General features: G+C 38.9%; 1 protein-coding gene across 1 annotated transcript in view; it reads right to left on the bottom strand.

The window, feature by feature from the left end:
- The window catches only part of EIF5B (eukaryotic translation initiation factor 5B), a 53,223-nt gene that overhangs the window by 11,010 nt on the left and 27,629 nt on the right, over positions 1-14,584 (bottom strand). Inside the window, exons 11-14 of the mRNA XM_014529763.1 lie at positions 5,124-5,231; positions 4,831-4,941; positions 1,591-1,658; positions 606-747 (exon numbers count right to left, since the gene is read on the bottom strand). Of these exons, the coding sequence (XP_014385249.1) occupies positions 606-747; positions 1,591-1,658; positions 4,831-4,941; positions 5,124-5,231 (429 nt within the window). The remainder of the gene's footprint in view (positions 1-605; positions 748-1,590; positions 1,659-4,830; positions 4,942-5,123; positions 5,232-14,584) is intronic.

Below are 14,584 nucleotides of genomic sequence, written 5' to 3'. Positions count from 1 at the left end.
CCCCGCCACCCTGATCCAGGACCGCCTTCAGGCCAGGCCAGCTGGCCCCGACCCATGCACCAGGCCTCTATCCTATACAATAAAAGGGTAATATGCAAATTGACCCTAACGGCAGAATGACCAGAATGACCGCTGGACCAGTCACTATGAGGCGCCCTGACCACCTCTCAGTCTCTTCCCCCGGCTGTCAGGCACTGATCACCCAATGGCGAACAGGGAACCAGGGGTGGATGGCGGCAGGGGGCGGGGCCGGCGAAGATGTCCCTGATTGCAGGCCAGGCCTAGGAACCGTCCCGCGTATGAATTTCACGCGCCCGGCCTCTAGTACTAAAACTAAAGAAGCATTTTTTAATTATATATTTGTTGATTTCAGAGAGGAAGGGAGAGGGAGAGAGATAGAAACATCAATGATGAGAGAGAATCATTGATCGGCTGCCTCCTGCACGCCCCCCACTGGGAATTGAGCCCGTAACCCAGGCATGTGCCCTTGACCAGATTCGAAACTGGGACATTTCAGTCCATAGGCCGATGCTCTATCCACTGAGCCAAACCAGCTAAGGCAGAAGCATATTTTCACAATTTAATTTTTCAGAAGCAGAACTTACCTTATTGAGTGCAACAATGAAGGGACATTTTTTAGATTTCAGAAGGTTAATAGATTCAATTGTCTGGGGCTCCAAACCATGCATGATATCAACAACTAAAATAGCAATATCACAAAGAGAGCTGCCTCTGTTTCTCAGATTACTGTTGAAAAGAAGGAAAAAGATGCTTAAGTAGAAATCTTGAAATAAAATTTTACTTCAAGAAACTTAAAATTTTAATTTTTTTGTAAAACCTAAACAAAAGAACAAAATCAAGTACATGCATTAAATTCAAGTGCCATTCATTAGCCCTTCACTTTCCAAACACATATCTGACACCAGCTGGAATGAGTTAGTTCCCAAAGTAAATCCAATATTTCTGCCAATTTTACTGACGAAGGTTTTTTTTTGTGCTAAGGAATATGGCCAAGAGGCTACGAGGTAAAATTCCACCTGCAATGGGTCTCACAGGAGATAGACCAGGAATGTAATAGGATTTGTTCTTCCAAGTAGAAAAGGCTTCGCTCTATAAAAAAACTAGTATGTAGCCCTGGCCAGGTTGCTCCGTGGTTAGAGCATCAGCCCTTGGACCAAAGGGTCTCTGTTTCAATTCTAGGTCAAGGGCATGTACCTCTGTTGCAGGTTCCCCAGCCCCAGTAGGGGTGAATGTGGGAGGCAATCAATCGATGTGTGTGTATCTCTCTCCGCCCCTCTCCTCCCTCCCTCTTATTGTCTCTAGAAATCAATGGGAAAATTGTCTTTGGGTGAGGATTAAAATTAAAAATTAAAACAAAAAAACAACAAAAAACAAGTAACCAAATAAAATTAGTGAGGCACAGAGGAGGATTGGTAGTTATCAGAGATAAGTAGCTAGAGATCTGCAGTAGAAACCACAAATCTCAAAGTGTACCCAACGATTCAGAAGGCTCAGACCTCACTGACTGGACCTTCAGACTCACGGTTTCCAGCAGTTTGCTTGTGGACAAAAGAATCCCTGTGCTCTCACCTGAAAGACTCATGGCCAGGGGTGTCAATAATCAGCATTCCTGGGATCCGTAGGTTCTCTCGGTCAAACTAGAAAGATGGGGAAGAGGGAGAGCTTAGGGAAGCCAAAATAGTACCAGTGTATTTACAAACAATTAGTTCACCATGAACACTTGAAACTATCACCACTTCCTTTTCTAAATGAACTATTTTGAAAACAGTGAGTCGACCAGCAAAGCATAATAGTTAATATTTTCAATAGTATCAAAAGGGGTTTTGCAGAAAAAATGGAAACAAGTAAATATTCTCACCCTGGCCGGTGTCTTAGTGGTTAGAGCATCGTCCCATACACAAAAAGGTGGCAGGTTGCAGGTTCAATTCCCATTCAGGGCATGTGTGGGAGGCAACTGATAGATATTTCTCAAATAAATGTTTCTCTCTCTCTCTCTCCCTTCCCCCCTCTCTAAAAGATCAATGGAAAAAAATATCCTCGGGTGAGGATTAACAAACAAACAAAAACAAAAAAAAGGGAAGAAGACATTCCCTTTGTTAATATTCCCTGAACAGAGTATTAGCAATAAATGACAGAGTGATCATCTGAGAGTGATGATAAAAAAACTGACATGTAAAAAGAGGTTCTCGAAGTCTAGAAAATTTCTCTGGTCCAATTTTAAAGCAATTCTAAACTCTGAAAAATATCCCAAGTATGTGTTGAAGAAAATGTGCCACATCAACCTAAAATAGTAAAGAATAAATGAAGGGAAGCAGTACAACAGGCCTGAGAGGGACATTCTCTTAAGCCAGTGGTTCTCAACCTTCCTAATGCCGCGACCCTTTAATACAGTTCCTCATGTTGTGGTGACCCCCAATTTCACTGTTACAAATTGAACATAATTAAAGCATAGTGATTAATCACAAAAACAATATGTAATTATATATGTGTTTTTCCAATGGTCTTAGGCGACCCCTGTGAAAGGGTCGTTTGACCCCCAAAAGGGGTCGCGACCCACAGGTTGAGAACCACTGCTTAAGCTAAAGAGTAGCACTGACCAATAAATCTCTCTCACACACACAAAACAGTTTTTACTTTATCTATACTTTTTGACAATCTTCAAATGATTTTTTCAAAATCTTATCTCCTGACCCAGTTTAAAAGAATGATTCAAATGTAAAACATTTCAAATTTGCATCCGGGTGATCCTGAATCAACATTCACTGAGCACCATAATCATTTCCACTTCAGCATCTGGAATGCAAACATTTATAACTGTCATATGAACATTATCCAGAGAACTTTAATACAGGCCTAATAAAAGTCATGCTCTTCAACTATGTCCCAATATAACACCAGATTTCAAGTCCTGGCACCTGGTGGAATAAGCTGTTAAATGTATTTTGAAAATCGGTGGAATAAATTCCCCAATGACATAGAAATATCAGGTAAAATATCACAAAAGTAAATTACAAATTTGAAAAACTATAATTCAAGAAAACTGTCCTAAACTACAGATTTTCAAGTACACACTGAAGAAAGACGCCACAACTGGAAACGGACCCAGAAGCAACACCAAAATGAAGAAAGACCATGTTACTTGTAAGAAGATGAAAGCCAGCTCGTGATCAACCCTGAAGGGCAGTGCATGTGGGAGAAGAAACTGGAGTAACTAAGATGCTAAGGAAAGAAAGTGTGAGCCAAGCATTTGCATGCAGCCAACGGACAGCCACAGTGACTCTTCAGCATTCAAACAACGCAAAGAACATTATTGCCATTATTCCTTCCTTAGGAATCTATCAGAAAGCAAGCTTCATAAAACACAAGCACACAGAACCAACACTGGAGAGACAGACTACACACTAAATGAAGACCAATTCAGGGACAAAGGGAGATGACACTGATAAGTAATAATATGTGCTGTGTGTGTCTGTTACTTATTGCTTCTCAGTTCTAAATTTACCAGTTTGACCTGCTCTGTGACAATGGAACTGGGGAATTATTTGCCAGGCGCAGTTGCAGGTCCAGACAGAGTTATTTATATATAAGAAAAGCCTGGAACATCATGCTACACCAGAGCCTGGATGCAATAAAAGACCAGTAAGACTACCAGAACTGTATCAAAGAGGCTCAGGAGCCAACCACAGGGCAAAGATGGAACTATCTCAGCACGATATAACTGACATGGATTAAAACACAGTAAATATGTTTAAATCCAAGAGTTTATAATACAAAACCAAGTCAAAGTGGTCACTATTTTGAAAGCTGATGAAGTATCAGATGCTTATTTTTGTCTTTCCTATACCTAGTAACAAAGCAGTAGATTAAACAGAGTTTCTTTATAGAAGTAATCCATAGGATGGGTTGAAGGGTCTGGAATATCAACATTCTGCGACCACTAACACAATAAAAGCTAGAGGTTACTTTAGAAGTTACTCCAGGGGGAAAGAAGACTGACCAGAAAGGGGCAGAGTGCTTCTGAGGGAACTGGCAAGACTCCGTTCTCCTAACATCGGTGACGCAAAGGGTGTCTGCATTAATCATGATTCATTAAGCTTTACATTAATCTTATGTGATCTTTATTGTGTTATAGTTAGCATAAATAGATAAAATATCTCCAGAACAGAGAAAATAAGGAAGGTAAAATACATATATGTAATTAATCTGATATATAATTTGATGGGGGAGGGAATTCAAAATTTTGTTGTTGTTGTTAATCCTCACCCAAGGATATTTTTCCCATTGATTTTTAGAGAGAGAGTAAAAGGGAGGGAGGGAGGGAGAGAGGAGGAGAAACATCAGTGTGAGAGAGAGACACATCGAATAGTTGTCTACTGCACGAGCCCCAACCAGGGCCGGGTATCGAACCTGCAACCCAGGTTCATGCCCTTGACCAGGAATCAAATCCAAGACCCTTCAATGTACGGTCAACACTCTAACCACTGAGAGACACACTGGTCAGGGCAGAACTCAATTCTGAAACATGGAGCTAGGTGGTAAAAGTGTTAAAACATGGAGGGGAAGGCTATACTAACTTCCAGAATAGTGATGATCTCCTGGAGTAAGAGGAAAGGAAATGAAATATGATGGGTCCCACAATATCTAACGTTTTATTGCTTAAGAAAGATCTGAAGTAAAATAGGACAAAATGGCATACTAATCATGAATGGTGAGCATATAGGTCTGTTATACTATTCTGTTCTTTTTTCTATGCTTGAAATAGCTTACATCTTTTTAGAGAGTAAAACATATGAGATACAGTATACTTACATTTTTAATCATCTTAGTCTGTTCATTAATAGCTTCAAGGGGAACATTGGTGGCGCCAATTTGCTGGGTGATACCACCTGCTTCACCATCCTGTACATGCGTGTGACGGAGCTGGGGCAAGACAGCAGATTCAGGTTTGTATTTCAAAATGCAAAAGGAAGCAAACACAAAAAGGAAGTAGTAACGTATTTATTGTAAAGAGAACTGCATATATGTGCCATGGTTTATATTAACTTTTCATAAGTCATCATTTGTTTTAAAAGTTGTATCAACGCATAACAGCACTTTCTTACCTTATCTAGAATTTTTGTCTTCCCTGTGTCCACATGTCCAAGTACACAAATAACAGGGGCTCGTAGTTTTTCCGTATTTACATTTTTACTATGTTCAAGTCGCCGTTTCTAGGAAGAAAAAAAAATCTCAGAAATAACATTTCAAACCCTATCATTATTTTCCTTTTAATGATTTTGCCTTGACAAGAGAATGCCACAACCTCATCCAAGTTCTTTCTTGATTTAAGTACATGAAACTGCATTTTACAAGATGAGCTTTACAATCTGATTTCCATCACAGTCCCTCTGAATAAAAATAAACCTGGTTACAGTAGCTTTCAGAGTAGCACTGTTAATATGAATAAGGGTGATGTGAGGTGTTGGCTCAAATTTCGAGACACTTTTGCACATGACTAACTTAATGGAATAGAATGAACAGAAAAGAAATTGCTCTTTCTTCCCTAGCCGGCGTGGCTCAGTGGATAGAGTGTCAGCCTGCGGACTGAAGGATCACAGGTTTGATTCCGGTCAAGGCATATGCCGGGGTTGCAGGCTCGATCCCCAGTAGGGGGTGTGCAGGAGGCAGCTGATCAATGATTCTCTCATCATTGATGTTTCTATCTCTCTCTCTCCCTTCCTCTCTGAAATCAATAAAAATAAACTAAAAAAAAAAATTGATCTTTCTGTCACATTTACTATACACAACAACCTCTAACTTATGTGGGGTTATATAAAAGGAGGTATGCTCTTGCATCTTAAATATTTCTTTAGAACTTCAGAGTTGTAAAACAATTTACAGTGGGGCCTTGACTTACAAGTTTAATTCGTTCCGTGGCGGAGCTCGTAACTCAAATTACTCATATGTCAAATCAACAGTGAACGAGTGAGACACGTGATGCTGGGCTGATGTTGTGGCGTTCACTGTGACGTTCGTGGGGTATCTGAAGCTGGCTCGTAACCCGAATTTTAGCTCGCAACTCAAAGCAAAAATTCGACCAAGAGACGGCTCGTATCTCAAAAAACTCGTTAGTCGGGACACTCGTAAGTCAAGGCCCCACTGTATTTCAAAACCTGTCCAATGTACAAACATTATGAAACCTACCAATTAGAAGAAAGTTTACTTAAGCCTTAGCCCAAGACATCCAATGGCATTTCCCACCTTCCTAATGTATGACTGGGCATGAGAAAGTCTGTCCTTGAACCACAATGCATTCTCTGAAGCATTTAATTACCTAAACACTTCACTTCTGAGAACCAAGCAAAAACCCATGCCAGTGGTTCTTTCCAATGATAACCTTTCATGCACAACAAAGCTGCCATTCACATGAGGTAGTAAGACTTTCATCTAGACTCTGAAGTATCACTCACAACACTATTTCTATCTAAAAACCATTTTTGTAGGAACTCTTTACTTTCATTTCTACCACTAGACACTGGATCTTACTGTAGAAAGTGGGAAAAAAGTTTTAAAATGTCAAAGTGACATGCAAGTATTTACTAGCAAAGAGCAGTAAAGGAACTTCACAGTACATCCTGCTGGAATGCAAACACTGTGACCTTAGGATTCAGATGGGTGAAAATGCCTCCGCTCCTATACTTGGTGAAGTGTTAACATTTTCTGGAAAGTAATATAGTATCGATTTTAACCTGAAAACTCTACCTCTCAATATCTGTCCTGAAGCAATGACAGGACAAGTAACACAGAGATGCAGGTGTCCAATAGTGATTGTCCACTGCAGTATTATTTATAAGTGAAATTAGTAACCACTTAATTTCTTTGAGGGATTTGTAAAGAGTGTTCCCACCCCCAGGCTGATGATACCTATCTGGTTGCATAGATTCCTGTTGTAGAGACCCCTATCCACAATGGAACTACTTACTCAGAGTGTGAGGTGAATTTGAGACAAGGATAGTATGTAGCAAGGTTTGAGAACCATGAAGTTTGTCATGAACTGAAATGTATCTCTCCCAAATTCATACACTTAAGCCCTACCACCCAAATTTGACTATTTGGAGAGAGGGCCTTAAAGGATGTAATTAAGGTTAAATGAGGTCATAAGGGTGGGGCTGTAATCTGATAGGTCTAGTATCCTTGCAAGAGGAGGAGAAATAAAAAATCAATCTTTCTCTGAGTACACTCAGGGGAAAGGTCACGAGAACGCAGTGAGAAGGCAGCCATCTGCAAGCCAGAAAAAGAGCCCTCATCAGAAAACAAACATGCTGACACTTTCATCTTGAACTTCAAGCCTCAAGAACTGTCAGAAAATAAACTTCTGTTGTTTAAATCAGCAGTTGCCAACCAGTGGTCCGTGAGGTTTGAAAGGTTGGCAACCGCTGATTTAAACCACCCAGTCTGTGGTAATTTGTTATAGCAGACCAAGCAGATCAATACCAAGTTAACACAGAATCCTTCTATAATATTAAATACTATATGTGGTTTTAAAGGCAGGATTTCTTGAATGATAGAATGAGGAGCTCGGCAAATCCTCTCCCCCCTGCAAAAAAAGATAAAAGTGGATAAAATAGTCAAAACAACCACTTAAGGACTCTAGAAATTGATCAAAGGCAAAGAAATTGAGAAACATTTAATTCAAGAAAATCTACTGACCATCAGTAAGAGCAACGGAAGCCTGTGCAGTTTTAGTCTGGAGCTGCACCCCCACTGCTCACCCCCACTGCGCCATGGAGTAGAAGTGGTATGAGAGAGAGGGACAGGGAATTCAATTCCATGCCTCACAGCAGGGGTGGGGAACCTTTTCTCTGCCAAGGCCCATTTGGATGTTTATAACATCATTCACGGGCCATACAAAATTATCAACTTGAAAGTTAGCCTGCTGTATTTGGTTAAACATTTAATTAACTCACCCCTAATGCCTTGGCAGGGCGAGAGCAAATGATTTCGCAGGCCTTATACAGCCCATGGGCTGGACGCTCCCCATCCCTGCCTTCAATCACTGTCAAAACATAGAGATCTCCGTGGCAAACAAAGAGATAAAACTAAAATCACAACTAGACTAAGGTCTCTATACTGGGGGAGCAAGAGATGACCTGGAAGATCAGTCACAAATTTAACAGGGAGGTCTGTGGAAGAAGGCACACAAAAGTAGGCAATGATAAGATCTACTTATTGCTGGTGGTCCAGGGTCTGTGCTCCTGGGAAAGGCTGACAGCAGAGACCAGAGAGGTCTTAGAGAGTTACTAGTTCCTGACTCAACACCAAGCCTTGCAAATGCATGAAGTAAAATCCAGAGTGAACTAATAAACTGACCAATCATATGGCTGACAACTAAAATAAGCTAACCTACATGCAAGGCTAAGGCAAATTGGTCAAAGGCAAATAAATTGAGGCACACAAATTGCAAGGCTAAGAAAACCAGGCTTAAAAATAAAAACAAAAATTTTAAAATGAACCAAAAACTGAGAAGAAAGCAAAAGACTTTACAGAATTAATCCACATGATTCACTAAAAGCAAATAAACAGAAACAGCCAAAATCACCACATTTGTAGGGAGTGAACAGAATTCAGATTTGCTATAATATATTCTCTGAAATGTCCACTTGCTAAGAAAAATTTATAAGACATACAAAGAAACAGGAAAATGTGGTGTGTGTGTGTGTGTGTGTGTGTGTGTGTAATGTTGACCACAGAGGAAAAAAGTGGTCAACAGAATCTGGGCCTGAGAGACCCAAATTTTGGATTTGGCAGAAAAAGACTTGAAAGCAGCTATTATGAATACGTTCAAAAGACTAAAGAGAACTCATGTAAAGACAATGAATGGATCATCAAAAGAAGGTACTAAGAAATATAAATTATAGAAAAACACATGAAAATTCTGGAATTTAAAACTTCAATAGCAAATTTAAAATTTCACTGGAGTGTCTCAACAGTAGATATAAACTAATGGGGAGCAATCAGAGAACTTGAACAATGGTTAAGAAGAAAAGTGTGTGTGGGGTGGGGGGGACGACACACAGACACCCTCAAACAAACAAATGTGCATATAAAATGAGTCCCAGAAGGAGAGGAGACAGAGAAATAGAGAAAAAAGATTTAAATAATGGCCAAAAACTACCAAATTTTGATGAAAAACATTAATCTACACATCTAAAAAGCTCAATTAACAACCTCCAAGTAGGATAATTACAAAGATATCCACACCAAGACACATCTAATTAAATTGTTAAAAGCCAAGTCAAAAAGAAAATCCTAACAGCAAGAGAAAAACCACTCACTATTTATTGGTCAAACTCAAATAAGATTAATAGCTTAATCTTCGTCAGAAGGAACACAGGCCAGTAGGCAATGAGATGACATATCAAAGAGCTAAAAAGAAAAACAAAACAAGTTGTCAAGCAAAAATTCTGCATGCAGCAATATTATCCTTTAAAAAAATTTAAAAAGAATGAGAAAACTCACTGCTGGAAGATCAGCGTGTGAGAAATAGAAATACCACAGAAGTTCATTAGGCTGAAATGAAGCCATACCAGATGGTAACTCAAAGCCAAAGCCATATAAGAAAAAAGGAGCAATGGCAACTGTCATTATACTAGTATAGTAAATGTAAAAAAACAGTAAAAATGTATCTATTTCTGTCTTCTTCCTTAATTGATTTAAAAGATAACTTCACAAAATAATAATTATAAAGTTGTATGTTTGAGCTTATAATATACAGAGTGGGGCAAAAGTAGGTTTACAGTTGCATGTAAAACAGTTTATTCTTATATTATTAAACATTAATTATTTATTATTTTCCATATGAACAATTCTAAACCTACTTTTGTCCCACCCTGTATAAAGATGTAATAAATATTACAAAGAGCACAAAGGCAAGGTGAAGGAGGGGCTAGAACAGGGGTGGGCAAACTTTTTGACTCGAGGGCCACAATGGGTTCTTAAACTGGACCGGAGGGCCGGAACAAAAGCATGGATGGAGTGTTTGTGTGAACTAATATAAATTCAAAGTAAACATCATTACATAAAAGGGTATGGTCTTTTTTTTTTTAGTTTTATTCATTTCAAACGGGCCGGATCCAGCCCGCGGGCCGTAGTTTGCCCACGGCTGGGTTAGAGCTATACTGTAGAAAAAAATGACAGGCAGAAACAATCCATATGAAGAAATGAGGAATACCAGATATGTTAATATTTAGGTTAATATTAAGATGCTTTAAATGTATTTTTCTCCTTTCTTCTCTTAATTCCTTTAAAAGATAAATGGTCAAATAAGACATTAACACTCCTGTTTTACTGGGTTTAGAACATTTATAAACATACTAGAGACCCAGTGCACAAATTCGTGCACGGGTGGGTCCCTTGGCCTGGCTGGTGAGCCAGGCTTACCAGGGGGCCGGCAGGCTGGGGGGAGGGACCCCTGGCCGCCCAGGGGGAGGGGCCACGAGAGGTTGGCTGTGGGAGCGCACTGACCACCAGGGGGCAGTTCCTGCATCTGGCCCCTGATGGTCAGTGTGTGTCATAGTGACTGGTTGACGGTCTTTACGGTCATTCAGTAGTAATGGTTACTTAGGCTTTTATATATATAAATGTAACAATAACAGTGCAAAGAAAAGTGGAAAGAATGGATCTATATTAGAACAAAATCTCTGTATTTTACTAGAATTAAACTACTAATAATCTGAAGTAGATAAGATACATATTATAATGCCTAAAGCAACCATTAAGAAAATAACTTAATGCCCTAACTGGTTTGGCTCAGTGGATAGAGCATCGGCTGTGGACTGGAAGGTCCCAGGTTCGATTCTGGTCAAGGGCATGTACCTTGGTTGCGGGCACATTCCCAATAGGAGGTGTGCAGGAGGCAGCTGATCAATGTTTCTTTCCCATCGATGTTTTTGACTCTCTATCCCTCTCCCTTCCTCTCTGTAAAAAATCAATAAAATATATTTAAAAAAAAAAGAAAATAAAAATAAAATAACTTAACCCCTGGCCAGTGTGGCTCAGTGGATTGGGCATGGACCCCTATACCAGGTGGCTGCCGGTTCTATTACCAGTCAAGGGCACATGCCGTGGTTGCGAGATCGATCCCTACTAGGGCAATGTTGCGCCCTCACATCAATGTTTCTCTCTCCCTCTGTCTTCCTCTCTCTCTAAAAATCAATATACTATTCTTTAAAAAAAAGAAAAAAGAAAATAACTTTTAAAAAAGATACCAAAACCATTCAGTGTATTAAAGAAAAAATAGCAAAAATGGAGAAAATCCAACTATATTCATAATAACTTTAAATATGAATCAATTAAATACTCTTAAAGGCAGATTGTGTGAATAAATAAAACAGCAAGATTCACCTACACACTGTCATCAAGAGACACTATAGATTCAAAGCCACAAATAGGTAGAAAGTGGAGACTGAAAAAGACCATGCAAATGGTAACTATAAAACAGCTGGATCAGCTATATGAGTACCAGACCAAAAACAAAACAAAACAAAAACGTTATTAAGATATGCAATTCAACAATAAATTTAGGATCTTCAATAACCCACTTTCAAAAAAGGAAAGTAAAACTACACATAAAAAAAACACTGCACATAAAATGAGCAAGTATACAGAAAATTTGAACACCATCACCTACCAAATTGACCTAACTAAACACCAGACCCGCTAACAGCAGAATCCACGTTCTTCCTTAATGCGTAAGAAACATTTTCCAGAAGAGACCATATGCTAAGGGATAAGTCATCCTTAATTATTTTTACATAACAGACACTATACAAAGTGTGTTCTCCAACCACAATAATCAAAATTTAGCATTAACAACAGGAGGAAAATAACAAAATCTACAAACAATTATAAATTATGACAATGTATTTCTAAATAACACCTGGGTCAAGAAGGAAATAGTAAAGGGAGTTAGAAAATATTTCGAACAGAATAAAACAAAAGTGCAACATACCAAAATTTATGGGATGCAGCTAAAGCAATACAGAGAGGGAAATTTGTATTTTTAAATGTCTATATCAGTGATGGCTAACCTATGACACGCGTGTCAGAGGTGACACGCGAACTCATTTTTTTGGTTGATTTTTCTTTGTTAAATGGCATTTAAATATATCAAATAAATATCAAAAATATAAGTCTTTGTTTTACTATGGCTGCAAATATCAAAAAATTTCTATATGTGACACGGCAACAGAGTTAAGTTAGGGTTTTTCAAAATGCTGACACGCCGAGCTCAAAAGGTTCGCCATCACTTGTCTATATAGTATTAGGAAAGAAAAAAGTCTTAAATTAATAATTTCAGTTGTCATCCTAAGAAATTAGCAAATGGGGAAACTAAGCCCAAACAAAAGGAAGAAAATAATAAATAAAAAAGTCAATTAAAGAAAAAACAAAAATAGAGAAGAATTAATGAAACCAAAAACTGGGTCTTAAAAGGTCAAAAAGATGGAAAATCTTTAGCTAGACTATGGAGACAAAAGAAAGGAGACACAAATAACCAAAATCAGAATCAACAGAGAGACACCACTATTGACTTTACAGAAACTTATAAGGATTGAGGATACTATGAACAACTTTATGTTCACACTTAAGTAAAACACAATAATTATCAGAAAGACAAAAATTACTGAGTATAACAAGTTGAAAAAGGGAATGCTAAATAAACTGAATTAGTAATTATAAAATCTTCCCATAAAAAGAGCTTTTTTAGTAAATTCAAACAAATATTTAAAACTGTAAATAATATGATCCCTCACAAACTCTTACAGAAAACAAAGGAACCCTAGGAGGCTAATATTAAACTGACACCAAAGCCAGACAAACAACTATATGACAAGAAAACTATTGACAAATATCACTCATGGGTATCACAAAATCCTCAACAAAATATTACAAGCCAAATCCAGTAATACATAAAGAGGATTATATACCAAGATCAAGTGGGATTTATTCCAGGAATGCAAGGTTGGTTTTACATTTGAATACCAATTGATGTACTACTTCATACATTATTACTGGAAAGGAAAAACACCATCTCAATAGACAAACAAAAGGCATCCATCACCCATTCATGACAGAAAACCTCAACAAACTAGGAAAAGAAAAAATTTCCTCAAACTGATCAAAGATATCTACCTAACATCACAGTTAACATCATAGTTAATGTTTAAGATCTGAATGCTTTCCTCCCAAAGACTGGGAACAAAGCAAGTATTCTATTCAATAATATACTGTTCTAGCCAATGAAATCAGGCAAGAAAAAAAAATAAGCAACAATGAGATTGAAAGTGAAGAATTAAAATCGTCCTTTGATAGGCAACATGACACCAATTAAAAAGAAAATTCTAAGAATCCTTGAAAAATTATTAGAATAAAAAAAATTTAAGTACAGTTGCAGGATACAAGATTAATCAACAAAAATCAATTGTGTTTAATTACATTAGCAATGAAAACTTTAAAAAATATGACCCTACTCACAATAGCAGCAAAAACAATAAAATAGTAACAAATTTAACAAAATGACAAATTTTATCCTCTGAAAACTAAATAAAACTGCTAAATTTCAAAAGCCACTTTCACACTGGTTTCTGTTTTTCTCTCTCCTCTCTCTCCCTCTCCCTCTTCTTTCCTCCCTCCCTCTCCTTTCTAAAACTTAATAAAGAAAAAGATTATTTAACAACCAATGGGTAAAAAAGTGAAAAGAAAAAAATAACTCTTGCAATCCTAATATATAAAAACCCAGGGTCCATAACGACCAAAGGCTCTACCAACCGAAAGTCAGTCCTGCAGGCAGTGCTGGGTTGCCGTAGCGACCCAGCACTGACTGCTGCTGCTGTGGGTGTGACGACCCAGCACTGACTGCCAAGGGGGCTGCGGATCAGGCCCAGAGAGGCCCGAAAAGACAGGCAGGGTCTGATCCGCAGCCTCCGTGGCAGCTGTTGATCAGCCGTTGCTTCTCTCTTTCCCCCGGGGCCTCCGCGGGCGCTGCTAATCAGCCCTGCCTCTCTGATGAGGCCCGGAAACGCTGACTGGCATAGAAACTGACCAATCAGAACCAAACCTGGATGAAGTGCGAGGATCCAATGGCTGCGTAGGAGCTGGAGCTTTTGACACTGCCTGGCATAGAAACCGACCACTCAGAACCTAATCTGGGAGAACTGCGAAGGCAGAACCTAAGGTGGGGGCTGACAAAGGGTTTTAAGGGCAACAGCTGTTTGGTGTAAGGTATGAGAAAGCGGTTCAATTTTTTAATGACCAGTGTGGCAGTATAGTGCATATGGCTGGCTATCAGTCCAGATATAGGGATTATGTATTTTTGTCGGCCAAGAGCATCTCCTCCTGCTGAAAAAGGCTTTTTCCCCCCATTTAAGCAATCCTATCCTATACATCTATACTAATAAAAGGGTGATATGCTAATTAGAATGGGTCGACTGGCCATCTTCCAGACTTCCGATTTCCTTCTGGACAAAGCCATGGTGGTGGGGGCTGAGGCAGAGAGGGCAGTTGGGGGCGAGATCAGCTGGCAGGG

The sequence above is a fragment of the Myotis brandtii genome, unplaced genomic scaffold (genome assembly GCF_000412655.1).
Source record: "Myotis brandtii unplaced genomic scaffold, ASM41265v1 scaffold1169, whole genome shotgun sequence".
In the NCBI taxonomy this organism is placed as follows: Eukaryota; Metazoa; Chordata; class Mammalia; order Chiroptera; family Vespertilionidae; genus Myotis; species Myotis brandtii.
Note: the sequence above shows the minus strand (reverse complement) of the source record. Positions and strands in the feature narration are given on the sequence as shown.